General features: G+C 41.4%; 1 protein-coding gene across 4 annotated transcripts in view; it reads right to left on the bottom strand.

Moving 5' to 3' along the window:
• USP10 (ubiquitin specific peptidase 10) overlaps positions 1–14,431 on the bottom strand; it is a 70,427-nt gene extending 55,996 nt beyond the window's left edge. For all 4 annotated transcript variants that reach the window (XM_075008440.1, XM_075008442.1, XM_075008441.1 and 1 more), the window contains exon 1: positions 14,292–14,431. In XM_075008440.1, coding sequence (XP_074864541.1) covers positions 14,292–14,312 — 21 coding nt within the window. In that variant the 5' untranslated portion in view covers positions 14,313–14,431. The remainder of the gene's footprint in view (positions 1–14,291) is intronic.
• Positions 14,432–17,898: the final 3,467 nt, after the last annotated feature.

Below are 17,898 nucleotides of genomic sequence, written 5' to 3'. Positions count from 1 at the left end.
TGTCCACCCATCTGTCTGGGCAAGGTTCTACCATGTCCCGCCCCCTACACATTGCTGGACACTCCCCTCCCCTCCCCTCCCCAGCACGGGGCCTGGGTTAAACCCACCAATGAAGCTCCTTTCCCCAGCCAGCACGGGGCCTGGCCCATACACTTTGGATGTGTATTGCCACAAGTTTCTGTAGAACACTTTCTTCCAGCCCACTTTCCACTTGTAAGCAGAGATACAATCAGGCCTCTAGATACCACAAATGTTTCAAATACAGGACACACCATTCTCCTGTGTTCACGGTATTTCAGTAACCACAACTGTGAAGATTCCTTCTAGGACAGTTTTCTGAGGGATACTGTGAAAAACAGCTCAAGGTTGTAGATGCCATTCCTGGTGCAGCTGCAAATGGTGGACCACCACTTCTAGGCCTGAGAAATGAGCAATGATTTATGGGTTTGCATGAGAATGCATGTCTGGGATGACAAAAAGTAGCTGCATAGATTTTACAGATGAAAGGCCAAATGGATGGATCAGTGTCCCAAGCTCTCCCCAGCCCTCTAGCACAGGGACACCTTAATAAGAGCTGCACTAAAAGTGGGCACATGAGTGGCCCTCAACTCTGGGAGTTTAAAACAAATTGCTGTCAGTCAGTGGAAAGTCATTTTGGAGTTGGATAAATCCACTGTGAGGTCCTCTGTCATGCATGAGCTTACCCATATTGTCTTCTGCTATGCGAGACTGACCCTCAGCAATGTGCAAGACAGCGTATGGCTCTGAGCAATGGGGTTCCCAAAGTATAGTAAGGCAACAAATGTCATGAACACCCCTAATTTTGTAATGGACACACTGTGCCTCAGAATTTTTCCAAACAAAAGGCTACTTTTCCATGGTTATGCAAGCATCGGTGGGTCACCAGGAAGCCTTCACTACCTAGGGAAAATGATCACAGGTACTATAAAAAATAGGAACCTTCAGCAAGCAGGACACACTTCCCAACCACTGGATTTCCATTGGCAATAATCAAATACCAACAGTAATTCAGGGGGACCCAGCCTACCCCTCGATGAAACTCTATGCTAACCGAGAGTACCAAGGTAGATGGATGGGGTGCTAGCAGTATTTACTCACTAGAGTGGATCTCAGGAAGAAAAACATCAACATCATCATCAATAACCGTGGGCTCAGCACCCGTTGGTGTTTGATGCCTCTCTCACCATTTCCTTCCATCTTTCCCTATCCAGTGCAGAGTGGCTTAGTTTCTGTAGACCAGCTCCACACCAATCTATCCATTCTCTGTGGGGTCTGCCTTTCCTATTCGAACAATCCATTATGCCAAACAGTAGGGTCTTGATTTTTTGTTCGTCATTCATTCTGCAAATATGTCCAAATAGTTGTAGCTTCCATTTTATAACCTTCTGCAGCAGGTTTTCTTTCGGCTGTATCTTCCGATATAATTCCTCATTGGTGACCTTCTGCATCCATCCTATTCTCAGAATCTTTCGTTATCTCCTATGTCTCGCATCCATACAACATGCTGCTGAATACACACGTTTTCAAGATGCCCAGCTTCGTTCTTAAGCTAATTACTTTGCTTTTCCACATCTTATCCATCACCTTCAAACTTGCTCTTGCTTTCGCTATTCTAGTCGCTATTTCCTTCTTACAGTCTAGATCATACCTTATGTTGCTCCCCAGATATGTGAACTTCTCTACATTTTCTAGTTCATTACCATCCACACTTATCTTCCTTCCTATTTCCTTATCTCCAAATACCATTGTTTTTGTTTTATCAATGTTCATAATCAGTCTGTACTGCTTCCCTTCTTTGTTTAACACCCGCACCATTTTCACAAGCTTCTCCTCATCTTCCTTAATGATAACTATATTATCCGTGAACCTCAAGTTGTTAATTCTTTTCCTGTGCACAGATAGAAGAAAAACAGCCCAATATTTATAGCTACACGTTGCCTTCTGAATAATATACATAAGGCAAAGTGGGGGAAAGCTGCCTATAGGAAGGATGTGAAGTCTGTTGCCTTGAAACAGCCAGCCATAAAGGGGCATTACAAAAGCTCAGCCTGGAGCTTATGCATTTGAGTGAGGCTTTGAAAGAGCACTTTAATGTTCAGCCACAGTAATTAGTGTTCTATGCTGGAGTGCCTTCTGAACCTGGACCTTTGCGTGTTACTAGGAATCTGGGGGTACCTGCCTTATGTTAAACAAATGTCTGGATATTTTCCTGAAGCTATGAAGTTTGTTGCACTTGATATGTATTTGTTTGTTTTCACAACTTCTCTGCATCTTGGCATGTTGTTTGTGAACCAACAAAGAGTGTTTGATTCCCTAAAACCAGAACTTTATATAAACAGGAAAAAAGAAAGAAAAATCAATACAAAAACACCCCAAAGCCAATGTTATACAAGTTTTTAACACAAGAGAATGGAGTGAAAACTTAATTATGAAAGAAGCGTGTTTTAATTTGAGTACACAAAGGTAATCTGTTGTGGCTACAAATGCACAAATTGTGGTTCACAGGTCAGTGTATGTGAAGCTGTGGCTTTCCTTGCTGTCCTCTGAAGTGGTACAGATAAAAATGCACCCCAGGACCTCACCTTATACTGAGTGGTGTAGGGAGAAGCAACCCCATCCCTGGCTGGTGAGTCAAGGATTTTTTGGACATGCAGGTCAAGCAATGTCTTCAGCAGTTGGGTTTGCTGCCCAAGAAGCACTATTACCTGCTCATCCATCTCCTTGTCCTGCTAGGATTCCTACATCTTTTTCCTATCCTATGTCTTTATCCATACTGTCAGTCAGATTGGCCCTCCAAGTCTTTAGTTAATAGTTCGATGAAGCACTGGCTTTCAGAATCTCACACAATGTTCTCCCTAACACTCTTCTTTCTCCTCCTCAAGGTCAGGTGGTCTGCAAGCATGGAGGGGACTCCCCTTAAGGCAGTCCATGCCAGAAGCTGCTGATAAAAACAGACATGTACCATTGGAGTTACAGTCATGAGGGCAAGAGAGAAGTTTCAAAACTCCCACCCCTTATTTCCATATGTAATTTTTAAAAGAAATGCTTATTGACACTTCAGCTTTGGAGCAACTCAAAATAGCACTGCTCTCCAGGCCCAGCTATGAAGAGTATTCCTCCCAACATCAATGAGATGGCAAGGAAGGATCTTCTCTTGCCTGAGGTATAAAATTTTGATCCCTATTGCATGGGTACAAGTACAGGACAAAAGCACTGAATACTGACACTTTTTCACAGGTGGAGGTGATTTTAGCTGCTCTCTCACTCCCAAAGTCACAAAGGTACACACAATACAGCCATTAATGGTGTCCAAAGCTGCCAGGCCCAGTATGATGCTAGCCTCTTCTTCAATGTTGCCAGCCAAACTCATTGAGAGTGGCATGGGAAATAGTTCTTCTGTGGAGGAAGAAATAAGGTACACATTCCTGGTAATATTTGTGAAAAAGACAGCAGGACATGTCCATGAAACTTTAATCCTGGTCTCTCAAGAGATAAAAGGGATATTCTCATGTGCATAAATAACTTTGCCTTCCTCAGGCCCAACCTAACTCAAAAGGAGAATGTGGAACAGATGACAACTGTTTTGTGGGTCCTCTCCCTCTTAGATAAGAATAACCTTCGACAGCGTTGTCTTGTTAAATGCGTACGGACCAGGCTTCATCTTTATATTTAAATACTATGAAGGAAAAATGCATGCACAAAACTACCAGAGTTCCTTTCCCTTGCCTCAGGCTCATTTGCACTCGCCTGCATGGGACTGGCTAAACTGTGGAGGAGTCTCAAATAGGTCTTGACGCTTATATGGTTGGAGTCCCCCAAACACATTTCCTTCCCTGCAGCCCTGGCCATTCATAGCAGGAGTCTGTCTCATGGTCTTCCAGCATATCTTCACTGCTCAGCAGGGTGCTGTGGTGGGGTCTCTGTCAAGTGGGACATGCAGCTCCTTACAGAAGTGGGAGATGTGCAACAAAGCATGAGATCTATATGGTATCCTGACAAAAAACTTTCAACTTCACACAGCATTGCTGCTGATCCCTGTCATATCTCTTTTCCCTGCATAGTCCGTACAGCCTGCTTGTATTTGTCAATGTTTCTATGTCTGGCTTGGCATAGCCTCTTTGCCTCAGATCTGGGACATTCAATACCTCTTACTACTCCAGGAAGAAATACTGTTAATGTTTCTTAGGGGTTATTTTCACCATGGTGCTAAATTGGTGGTTTTTAATAGGTCTGTTGAAGAGCACTTCCCACTGACACAGCACTAAATTGATGCAACTTAAATCACTCGTGGGGCAGGGGGTTAATCCCTGGTCAATGTAGCTTGTCAACTTATGCAGTATTGTAGACAAGGCCTGAGTATGTGGTCAGGCAGTTTGACACAAAGGGGGGCTTAGCAAGGTGAGCAATCATGAAAAAAACATTTCACTAATATGCAGAGAATTTAAAGAGGGAGCAGTTTCCATTTCTGGGGAGGGGGGCCGCTTCAGTATGGACGGAGCTACTGCCACGGGCAGGGGGACACTCCAGCACAATCGGAGAAGGCCCCCCATCCCTGGTGTGTCATAAGCAGGAGATGCGCCACGGTGGCCGGAGGGAAACACACACACACCCTCCCCCCACCACCCCCACAAGCTGTAGGCAGGGGGTCATTCCAGTGCAGCCAAAGCAGTTCCCGTCTCTGACATGCCATGAGTCGGGGGTGGAGCAGCATTTGGTAAGGCCTCCGCAGCCACCCCTCCCTTTGATTAAATGGTAGGTTTAGCCATCTAACCAATCAGTTAACCAACTGAACAGTATTTTACATCCCTATAGCATAGCCCTCACTTTGAAACAGTACACACTAGCCAGCATATTAATGAAGTAGTCTAGTAGTGTTTTCTCCTGTGATTTCAAATGCACTTAAACCTCCTAGTAAGATGTGCAGACATTCGTAAGCTTCACTACAAGGATCGCTCACACAACACCAGTTCAAGCAGTTGGAGGATATTAACAGAACTAACAATGCTTTAAGTCCATAAGAATTTTTCTGATTTCATGCTTAATAAACATAACACTTGACTAAACCCAAAGTACAGTACATGGGAAGTTTTGAACCTTGTACTTAGAGGAGAAAATGCCTGCAACAGAGCACCTTACATTTAAAGGGTGGTTATCATGTAAAAAGTCATCATAAAGCACTTTTAAACACTGTACAAAGCCTGATGTTCAAATCTTGATTAAACACTTGTGACTCCAAACTGGTGCTGCAACTTATTCAATAGGTCTATCACACTGAAGTCATCCGAGCACTATCAAGATATTCTCAAACTGTTGTCTGTGGAGCACTTGCTCGCAGCTCACAGGAAGCCATGTGACACATACTGCTGGCTTCTCAACTTCCAGCTGCTAAACTGGCACAAAAATACAAAAAAGCTTCAAAATGAGATATGCTTTCCTAATAATGCTTTTCCATACAAGGAACTGCTGTGGAACCACTGGATTTTATGCCACCATGAACTGGAAAAAGGGTCATTCAAAGGAACAGAAGACTGACGAAACTATCCCAGTACTAAAATGTGTGCCACACGAGCAGAGAGACTTATAACCTCTGCTGTGGTCATAAATTCTTGCTCCTAGTGACACCTGGGTTGGAAGAGACAATCTGGCTGACCGAAAGATTGGAGACAATATGTTGTCAGCACTACACAACCCATTCTGATTTCTAGTCCACTCACTGGTGATATCAATAATGAAACGTGAACCGTGTGCCTTACATTGTACTTGTATGTTAACAAAATGTTTCGAAAAATGTGGAAAAAATAAGAATGGACTATGTGACAGCTGTAGCCCAAAGGCAGCTTTTGACAGAACAACTGTAAGAATACTTTCAGAACATAATTAGCATTCTGCACTAGACTGAAATCAGCAAAAATTCAATGGAACTTTTATTCCAAGGATACAAACAGACCCTAGCAATGACTAATACCACCTTCAATGACATCTATATAATAACCACAAGCATTGATCACGATAACATTATCGTTCATTATCTTTACCCTAACCAACAAAGCAAATTTGTGGGATGTTCTTCGCAACACTAAGGTATCTCAAGTTGGTAAACTCTTCTTTAGGAGGTGCCTTTGATAGGCAGTTCTCCAGCAAAACTGGATTAAATAGCAGAGGTAACCACCATAATACAGTTTTGTTTGTGAATAAAAAACCTGACAAGAATGGGACTTGGCTGACTAAGCACATTTTATAGATTTACTTTTTCTATTTTAAAAATGGTGCATTCCTTTCCACTCTTGCATGGTTTTATTATGTAGTTCACTTCTGTTGTTGCTGCTGCTGCTTGTAATCCCAAGAAGTCAGTAAAATTAGTTCTTCCCTATTGACACAAACATAAAAATGTTTAAATTGACATGTAAATGCTAGTTTATGATCATTTATTTTCTTTCTTATGCTCTGAGTTTCGGGTGGAATAGGCACAACTAATTTAAATAATTTTTTAAAAGACTAACTTTCATTTGATTTTCAATATACTTAATATTAGGATTAGTCTTGAATGCATAGCAGTAGATCACAAACCAGAAATTCAAATATTGGTGCTTTACTGCTTCATTTCCTTACTTATTGAGGAGGCAAGGGGTGAGATAGAGTGAGAATTTCTATTATATAGAGGCACTATTTCTCACTTTTGTTTACTACCAGTACAATCTGATGCCACTATTAGAGGCTGCATGGTCCAGTGGATAGGGTGCCAGACTGGGACTCAAGGGCCATGAATAAAGCTGCTGTATATACCTGAATAAACTATTCCAGAATAGATTTTGAAATAGAGACACTACACATACCAAAAGCATTTTGAAATAGTCCTCAGCTATTCTGAAATAGAGCACCTACACACAATAGGACCTATTTTGAAATAGAACCACTGGACACGTCATGGCTTATTTTTTAAATAGGCTCTATTCTCTGTCCACACAACTGCTATTTCAAAATATCTATTTCAAAAAAGGCACTATTCCTCGTACAATGAGGTTCACCAATTTCAAAATAAGGTATCTGCTAATTTGAAATATTGGTTGCATTGTGTACATGTTCACAAAGTCATTTCAAAATAGATGCTTTCCAAATAACTTTGCTATGTAGACATACACACACACACACAAAGACTACCATTACACTACAGTGCTCTGTCAACAGAAGTCACTTCTGCAAGAGATTTCTTGACAAAACTTCTGTTGACAGAGTACAGCCACACACAAAAGTAAATCGGGAGAGTGCTTCACTCTGTTGACAGAGCAGCAAGACCGGCACCTGGAAGCAAAGCAGGCGGTGCTGCCCATTGTTGTAGATGTCCTGTCTGTGGAGAACAAGTAGTAGTCCTGTGGAACCTTATATAGGCTAACAGATATTTTGGAGCATAAGCTTTCACGGGCAAAAACCCACTTCGCCAGATGCATCAAGCTTATGCTCGAATATATCTGTTAGTCTATAAGATGCTACAGGACTGCTTCTTGTTCTCGAAGATACAGACTAACACGGCTACCTCTCAGATACCCATCTGTGGAGAGAGGCCCCCTGGGCCATTCACACAGCTGTTTTGTTGACAGAACTCTGTCAACAAAGGCATTCTGCCTTGTAGCAGAGAGGCAGAACCCTGTTGGGGAAAGTGCTGGGTTTTGTCCATACACTGTCAACACAAGGCACTTTGAGAGTAAACGCATGGCTTGTTTTGTTGACAAAACTCTCTAGTGTAATCCTAGCCTAAGAGATACAGACTCCATCCCCAGTTCAGTCACTAGCTTGCTGCACTGCATGTCATTTTACTTCCCTATGCATTTGTTTACCTCTCCCTTTGTTCAGTTCATCTACACAGATGGTAAATTCTTGAGTTGGGCACCATCTCTTACTGTGTCTCCTCACAGTGCCTATCTTAGCTGAAATATAAGCACTACAGGTTGCATCTCCATGGGCCAGCACCCTCAGGACCTCAAAAGGTCCGAAAGGATTCTGATGGACCAGGGGACATTAATGCCCCACCACCACTCCATGTCTCTGGTTGCCTTCTGCTGGCCTTCTGGCCATGGCTCACCACTGCAGCCGGCCCCTAAGTCTCAGATCCAGCACTCTCACCCCCTAAGGAACAGCTGGGGGATACCAGTGCTCCAGCCCCCTGTAGGGCTGACAGCTGGTTGCCCTCCTGCCCTGGCTCTCTGGTCCAGGAACATCCTTGGTCCTGCCAGATGAGGGACGTTGCTGGACCAGAGTGCCAGTTTTAGGAGGTGCAACCTGTACTGTGAAACAAAATTCTAAGCAAGGAGCCAAAACAAATCCAACCTTCACCTTAAAAATCTGAGGATACAAATATTTCCTGAACCCCACCCTCCATTCCAGCCCAGACCTTTTCTGGAATAATGTGATACTTTTGCACCATGCAAAAATGTACGAACACTCTAATTTTCGTTTGTCTTCTGCTCCCCATTATCTCCTGCCTTGAAAGGCTGGAAGAGAAACTGGTTCTGAATTAATTCCCTTATTCCACACCTGAACTCGGCAAGGCAACTGACCAAAACACAACTGAGGGCAGACAGAAAGGAAAAAAAAAAAAAAAAAAAAAAAGCACATGCAGTAAGGAAACAACCTTGCAGCGCAAGATCCTGTGCTAGGGTTGGGGGAAGGAAGCAATGGTATAGGTTTCTGGTGATCACACATTGAATTTGAAGCCCTGAATGAGATATTAGTATTTTGTTAACCTGTTAAAAATAAAAGCATGGGTGAACAAACAATCATTAAGTTTCACAACTTGTAAAGATCAATGTCACCCCATGACAAAATGGTAAAATTCAAATCATCGTAACAATAGACTTTTTCAATACGTATTGCTACAGATTGAAAGTTATTTTGCTGTCAGCAAAGGAACCATCACCAGAGTTTTCACCACCATGGTTTTCATCACAAGTAAGCTCTCTTTCTCTCCAAGTGAAGGGTATACAGCTTCTTTATTTATTATAATAATAATAATGCTGATAAATCCATAACAAACAAGTAGCTTTCAAGAGGAAAAGAACTGAGTTAAGACATGTCCTGACTTTGTGAAATTACTGCAGTAAATTGTAAGTGATGTATGAAATGAAAAATCCTTTCAACTGCACTCAGGGAATATGGATGACGCTGCACTATTGTTGCCGTTCTAGAATATTTAGTCCTGTTCCAATAAAACAAAACTCCAAAAAAAAGCATCTATCATGCATATTATTTATTAGAGGGAAATTAGTCTTTACTAAGTTTTTTTAAAATGTTTGGCTTTTTTTTTTTTTTTTTTTTTTTTTTTTTTTTTTAAGTTAAACAATGTATGGGCAAAAACAAAAATAGTCTCCTCCCTCCCTCTCAAGATCTCCAGACACCGGTTCCCAACTTTAAAAGAATTTAAATATTTAATACATTTTTGGCACTCCCTTCACCCCTTACCCAAATGTATAGTGTTACCCTAGTTTCATGATGTGCTACACAGGAATATCACAACTATCCATTCAAATGAACTGCCCAAATAGCCAAATTAATGGGCAGCCGGCAGAGATACAAGATACAATAGTGATCTCCAGGCTAGCCATGTTCTAAAGTTTATCATCTGAATTCCTAACACCTATCATAACAAAAGACAGCTATGGAATAAAATCTATTTTTGATTCAGAGTTAAATATTTACAATACATATTATACTATAAAAGTGATCCCACATCACCTTCAGATTATAAAATATGTGGAGCAAAGAATGTCTTACACTTCTAAATATATATCAGTGCTTACATGACTAATAATTATTATGTCACTTTCACAAAGTGTTGTACAATTATTTCCAATTTCTCCTATACTATAAAATAAAAATCCACAATAGGCTCTGGCCATCCATGACAATCTTTAAAAATGTTTTTGTGGAAACAACACGCAACAGCATAAACAGAATTTTAATAAGCTCCAAGATAATCTCTCAACCCAGGATCACCCAATCTTTCCTGTCGTGGTAACCCCTCTATTCCAGAATTCTCTCATCTGGCAAACTCCATAATCTGGCATGATTTTAGTTAGCCAGACAATCACTTATTGTGGGTGTGGCCAAGTTTCCCATGGTCCCACAAAGTTTATTTACAGCCACCATTCTGGCTCTCAGCATTCTGTGCTGTTATTTAGCTGTGATTTACCCCCTAAATGTCTTCCAAAAGCCCAGTAAGCAGGGGGTATTGGTAATGTAGTAGAAAATATTGATTCCCATCATCCAGCACCAGTCAGGTCCCACAGGTGCCGGACGAGAGAGGTTCAACCTGTGTAAGTGAGAAAAACAGAGGCCCTGCAGTATGCTCTGAAAGTTAAACTTGGGTTGTTTCAACCCCAAAAAAGTAAAGAAATCCAAAATACAATACTGATGTTAGGATCAGATGCTAACAAACTAGGTATTAGGATTGTTATACCTAAAAACACACCACTCTGCTTCATTAGCACACCACCTCTGAAACTAATTTTGACAAACAAGTCTAGAGTTAAACTTTGACTATGTTAACAACTTTGATTTATACAAGAATTATATCTTTTAAGTAATCTAAAAAAAAAGAGTATAATCCCATTACACTATTTAGACAAAATGGGGAAATAATAAAGTTCTAGCCCTTCTCCCCTTCATTCATCCACTCCTGAATATACTCACCCATCACTCACCCAGAAAGTCTGTGTAGTCCTATTCCCTAAAATAGGAAACTAGTAATTAAACAATACAAAAATATGGATCTCTAATCCCAATTTTAAAATGTATCAAAATATCTTGAGGTTTTTCCACTAAGAAATACTTTTATTCTATACAATGTTCTTTAATCCTAAATTGTACATTAAATGGTCACAAAGCACTTTCATTAAAAAGAAAAACTGCTGTTCTAGCATGTAATTCTTTGTAAATGAACATCTACACTGCTGACATGGCATTAAAGTGACAAATGATTATAATCCAATGGCCCAAAGCCAGCAAGTTCTATTACAAACAGATCTTTCTGTTTTGCATGACACAGCATGCTGCACCTCTATCACAACCAACAGAAACTGGACAGCATGTGCAAAAACATCACTTACCCCCTCTTCAACTTCATAACTACCTTTATAGTTACATGAATGGAGGGTAGCAGTGTGTCTATGCAACACACAAGCTCCCTAAACTGACACTATATAAGCAGTAAATAAACAAATTGTAGTATCAATTCTAGGAAAAGGTCTCAACCAACACAGTTTTTGGAAAGGGGGTGAAGCAAATTGAAAAAAGTTACAAATTCTCCTTCTAGTTACTTGTGTGCTAGAATCAATGTGTCAAAGATGAAAACAAGCAGAAATGTTTCATTCCAAATTTATTGATTAAGTTTTTCATATAACTAATCTCACTTAAAAGAATATGACTACAAATAGGAGCTCTTTATAGCATTCGTGACTAGCACTAACACTTCAAATAAAGAAACTTCTAACATTTACTAAAGAATGAGTTTATTTGAAGAGTGTTTTTTTTTTAAAGTTCTCAGTGTAAGATACTATCTGTGTTTGAAACTGGTAAAACAAATCCTTATACCTGGAATGGCATACAAGAGGCAAGCAGTGATGAGACAGGTTTATTATAAGTTCTGTCTCTGAAGAGAAAAAAAAAAGCTAAGATCTTTAATGTGCTATGAACACACCCCTAAATGCTCCTGTCACTCTATTGTACTTAATTTGATGAAAATTATTAAATAGCTTCATTAAATAAAAAGCCAAAAGTGATGAGCATCTATTTCAATTACATTGGGATATTCTAAAACATTTTTCACAGTGCTTTGTCACAACTGTCATTTCAAGATGATCTTTTTAAAAAAGCATTTATCATCATTTCAACAGAAATAAGAATACAGTATACATGGAATTAAAGCCATGAGTATTCAGTTTCTCTACTCCATGGAAGTTACTTTCTGGATGATATTGCTCTGCTGAAAACAGACTATACATTTAATGGTTCCCAAAATAGTCGGAGAAACAAAATAACTTTTCCTTGGAGACAAATTTTTCAATGACGATAAAAAAATTTAGGTTATAATCACAAAAATTATGAATATCTTTACTGGGTCTGTTCATGATGGTATGCACGTAAGTTAAGAAATTAGGTAAGTTTCATACAGACAACTCAAATACACACTCCATGTCACTAAGATTATCAAGAACATCACATCTAGATCCAACATTGCATTTCCACACACCACATATGTAAGAGCTTTTTCTCTGCAGCTTCTCCTCTTGGGTACTGCAGTTTAAGGACACATTCTTAAGATTTATTTTTTCCAAATATTATTCAGTTCCTACTTTAGCATTTAAAGCATGCCTTCCTACAATACTATCACTGGTATCCCAGAGATGCCAAGAAAAACAGCCACACAGAATTGGATTATAATAGTTCATGTTCATAGAGATTTAAGAAAAGAAAGGATCTTCAGAAGTCATGTAAAAGATAGTGACTCAACAATGAGAGCATATGAAAACTGTAAAGTGCCAAGATGATTGATTTAAAAGAAAAACTTCAAGTTCAATTTATGAAGGATATATAAACTTCAGTCCTGATCTTGCGAATGCTTACATGGTTAACTTTATCTATACAACAGTCCCACTAACAATTGTACTACTCACTATGGATTAGATGGCCTTAAAAGATACTCACCGTGAAAAGTGTATTTTGCAAAAAGAGCAAAGTTTCACATATACTCCACTTTAACTGCTATAACATGCATGTAAGTTATCACTCATGTACAGTACATTCTCTTTGAGAAAAAGACTTAATGAAATAAGCACCAATACAAAAAAGCTTAGCTTTTGAGTCTCTCTCAATTTTCACTAAGGTAGGTATTGTATTGTTAATACCACATGATGATCAATCCCTTGAAAAATAAAACTCCATTAAAGTGCATAGACAGCTTCCAGAGAAAGTTAGAGAGAAAAAGAACACTTTATAATCACTACATTTTATTATAATTATGAAAACCAGATAAACCTTCAAAAACTAATGACCTCAAACACTCAACTAGCAAAACATCAGCCATCTCAAAAAATCAAGCCACAATACACAGTAATTTTGATCAAATATACACTTTGCTTTAAAAAAAACCCACAATCACCATTAACGCACTACTTTTGCTACATAAACCTCTGATGAATGACTTTCAGAAAAACATGCCACACACCTAATGCACTATCACCTTGCTCTAAACACTCATTTTCTTTACAAAACAAATGACTCTGGTCTGAAAAGTGGGTCTGTCCCACTAAAGCCCACCTAATAAATTATCTTGTTAGTCTTTAAAGTACTACTTGACAGCTTTTTTGTTTTGATAGTATATATACTAGCACAGCTTTCTCTGTTATTTATTTATTTTCTTTACAGATCTTTCCAATCAGTATAACAGCACACTGCTATTTATATTAGGCTTAAACTGATCAAGAATAAAAGTATATTTTTATAAACACCCATCTGCCAATGCAGCCTGTTCTGTCCCCACTACTCTGAACGGGGACAAAAACTGCACGCACAGCACATCAACGTTTAACTTGTCCCATTCAATCAGCTGCTTTTTTTTGAATCACTGGCGACTGGATGGAGCAAAGACGCCAGCCTGATGGGCTAACTTTACTCCAAGTTCCAACTTTCCTGCCAAAGCTCCTGCGAGGCACGCAGGATTCCGAAGGCCGGGCTCAGGTACCTCGGCTGGTTTAGAACACGCATCCCAAAGGCCGGACTGGCGAGCCCCTGCCCCGACACCCTGGCTGGTGTATCGCACGCACGGGGCTTTTCACGCCCCTCACAGACCGGCGCACTGATCTCGTTACACGCGGCCCTTCCCAGAATCAGGCGCTCAGATTTCTTTGGGAGACGCAAATTAATCCCCGAACTCCTTATTCCCCTCCCCCCCCTCCGAACCCCAGCAGCCGCCTCCTCCCCGCACTCCGCCAAGGCTTGGAGGGAGGCACCGCGACATCCCGCGAAAGACACCCAGCCCGCCGCCCCTCCAGCCCGCCGTGAGACCCCGGATCCCGAGCTGCCGGGAGGATCGGGCTGCCGGCTGGCCGGGGGGATTCAGGCCCCGCCACTCCCCTGAGTAGATTCAATGAGGCTGCAGAATCACCCTGGGCCTAGGCCGGGCAGCGTGCTTCCTCCGGGCCGGCGGGGCCGGGCAGCCCCTTTGGGGCGCGCCAGGCTCCCCCGCCGCTCCACCCGGCGGGCCCGGGGCTGGGCAGTACCTGGCCGCTGTTAAAGGCCATGGCGTCCCCGCTTCAACGGGAAGCTCGGCGGCCGCGCGGCTCCTCACGCTGCAGCCCCCGCCGCCGCCATCTTCTCTCTCGCGCACACCACACCAGCGGGCGGGCAGGCAGGGCGCGTGCGTGCAGCTCGCCCCGCCGGCAGTGGGGGAAGGGCTCTGCGCCCGCGCGCAGCGCGGGCGGGGGAGAGGGGTGGGGCCAGGAGCAGTAAGATGAGCCAGGAGGAGAGGGAAGGGTTGAGGGGTGGAGAACAAGCTGGTCAGGGGGCTTTGGGCCTCTCCAGTCTACAGGAGCCTCTAGGCCACTGATGGTAGGGAACGCTGCTCTCCTTCTTCGTCAGAGGAGCAGGAAGGCGGCATTGGCTACACAGAGAGCCCCCTCCTAGCTTTGGGGGTGAAACTGGGCTGCAACAAAGACAGCCCCCAACACAGCCTGACACTATTGCCAACCAGACTGATGCTTTGTCCTTTAAGCTTCATAAATGTTAGCGGTCCGGCTGTGGTGAGTCGGAGGTGCACAGTTGCAGTTGGCCAGTTGAAGTCTGGCCCCTCCCTGGAGTTGCCACCACGGGGAGAATTTTGCTTAGCCCAGGCTGGCTCTGCCTCCTATAAGGCTGCTGGCAGCAGCAAGATGTTTGTTCTAGAGCAGGTCCCAGGAAGTGTCACCTTTAGGGCTGCCACTTTTCATTCAGGTGTGGAGCTGTTTGCCCAACTGGAAAACCTCCAAAAGATGATGTTTCTGTTCACCACAGAATACCAAAGTAGATAAGCCATTAATGCACAGTATAAAATTGGTTCATTGGTGAGGATAATTTATCTTCAATATGTTAAGAAAGAACATACTTGCACGGTGGCAGTAGTACACCCAGCAAAAGGTTGCCTCCAAGAAATTAAAGTTTTTATACTTTGGTAGGTGACTGTAGCTGCTGCTACACTACCACTTTCCTGTTGGAGGAGCCACGGTAATGAGGCAATTCAAAGCAGGCTAATGAGGTGCTAACGTGCATATTCAGTGCCTCATTAGCATAACAGTGGCCATGCTAATTTCGAAGTGCAGACTTCTAATTGCAGATTGACAGTTAAGGTGGGGCAGCTTCAAAACAAGCAACCCATTTTGACATTCCCTTACTCTGATCTAGTTCTGTGGGAGGAAGGGAATGTCGAAGTGGGGTGCTTATTTCGAAGCTGCCCCCATCTTTGCTGTCAATCTGCAATTCAAAGTCTGTTTGCGTGGTCACTGTTATGCTAATGACTGCTGAATACGCACATTAGCACCTCATTACCATGGCTCCTCCAATTGGAGAATGATAGTGTAGCAGCAGCCTGTCACAATCCCTGCTGCAGCTTAGCAGAGTTTTTAGTTTTGACTTTACAGTACTGGTCAGATAATTCATTTCTAAAGTTTTCCTACCCAAAATACAAAATGTCTTTTAAAATGTTTCAGAAAGAGTTACATCATCTACTTCTCTTATCAGTGTTTTCCCAAGCCAGGAATCTCTGCAAATTTAGGAATGTGGGACAGGCAGACGCTCACAACCTCTACTATTGCCAAAACTTTAGTGTAAGTGAAAATGTTTTGCTTAAAATCCCAACTCATAGAGTCATGTTATTACTTGAAAATCTCAGCTTTAGTAACAAAATAACAAGAAAGGTAAGTTTCTAAACCTTGTGTTGCTGAGGAAAGTTTGAAAATATGGACCATAAAGCCTCAAACATCAGTAAACAAACTAAAAGGACTCAAAATCTGTATCTGAGGGGAAAAAATCTCAAATATTTAAGATAATTTAATGAGGCTCAGGGAGCCGATTCATACTTTTAGATTGCGAAAGATTGGCAATACTTCAGTCTCCAGGTTGAAAATCCACAATTTACTTCACTAATTAGCCCATCAGAGTGATGTATTTCTTTTGCTCTATATTTGTTCTCTTTTAAAAAAAAAATCTCACTGTGTCCTCCTAAAGAACAGCTGGAATCTCATGGTCAAAGTAACCTATGAATGTCTTGCTATGATTAAAACCTATGACTGTTTTTTAAGAAAATAGGCAACGGTAAAAATTTTTGAAGGAAGGATTTGAGGAGAGGGCTAACAAAATATACAGGAGAAGAGGGAGTAATGAATGAAAGGAGACATTCGTGTTGGGCAGTTCTTGGAGATTGTGAATTTTGAGCTCACCCAAGTTGCAATTTGAAAAGAAATTCCAATCATAAAAATAAATCTCCTTTTTTACCTGAATGGAAGTCTGTTTTGTATGCAATGAGACAGATTCCAACTAGTTTGAATGAAATAAAATATCACGCATGGAAATACAGTACCTGACTCTTGGGAAAGTTTGTGATTTTTGTTTAAGCTAAACTTAGTTATTTGAGGAGGTCACGTCATATATCAAAACAAAAAGCAGTCCAGTGGTACTTTAAAGACTAGCTAAATAGTTTATTAGGTGAGCTTTCATGGGACAGACCCACTTCTTCAAACCATAGCCATACCAGAACAGCATTTGGTCTGAAGAAGTGGGTCTGTCCCATGAAAGCTCACCTAATAAACTATTTTGCTAGTCTTTAAAGTGCTGCTGGACTGCTTTTTGTTTTGATAGTGTATAGACTAGCACGGCTCCCTCTCTGTTACTATTCACTTCATATAAAAAGTGTTCCTCCTCGATTTTGCTTTTGGTAACAGGGTTTACATCAGTCTTTTTAAGGTGAATCACTCAACACATTTGCTAACATATTGGCCTTTGCAATGTGAGGAAATCACACAGCTTAATTTCTCAGGCCATATCTACACAAGCAAACTTTCAGTGGCACAGCTGTTTTGATGCAGCTGTGCCACTGTGAGATCATTTTGTAGTCATTCTATGCCAATGAAAAAGAGCTCTCCTGCTGACACCATAAAGCCAGCTAAACAATCTGCAGTACCTCTGTTGGCAAAAGGAGCTCTCCTGCTCACATAGCTCTGTTGCAGGAGGCTTAGGCTGGCAAAATTTATTTAGCGGATGTTTTCACACCCCTGAGCAACACAACATAAGTGATAACGGAGGTGTAATGCAGACACCTTCTGGGTGTGGTGTACTTAGACATAACCTTCTTGAATAGATGTTGGGCATCCCTTTTCTTGCAACACACCCTGTCTCCACCACTCCCACTCTTGTTTCTGTTTCAGGAAAGTGTATCTCTTCTTCCTCAAATTGAGAGAAGCGAAAGTATTAAAATATTACCAAAATGAATGTTATTAGGTTGGGTGTTACTTATGATAAAATGCCAAGGAGTGGTTAGTTTATAAAGAGAACTATGGAGTACTGCACAAACCCAGAAGAAACACGACTAATTGGAGGCAAGATTTGCTTCAACATAGAGTACTGCCCCCAATAAACTGCTAGTATTTGTTAAGAACTGGCTGAGTGTACAAATGAGAGTTTTACAGCAAAGTGCCACCCACATAAACTGGGGATAATTAATTATTATAAAAGCAGTAGTTGGGAGAAAATTAGGGTGTGGCTAAAAAAGGAATGCAAGACCCAAAGAGTCAGTCAGGCTGAGACTGAGGAGGGAAAACGCCCAGAACTAAATTCTGGCCTTTCAAACATTGTCATAAG

Source organism: Carettochelys insculpta, chromosome 14, assembly GCF_033958435.1.
Source record: "Carettochelys insculpta isolate YL-2023 chromosome 14, ASM3395843v1, whole genome shotgun sequence".
Lineage (NCBI taxonomy): Eukaryota > Metazoa > Chordata > Testudines > Carettochelyidae > Carettochelys > Carettochelys insculpta.
This window is presented reverse-complemented; position numbering and strand designations above follow the sequence as displayed.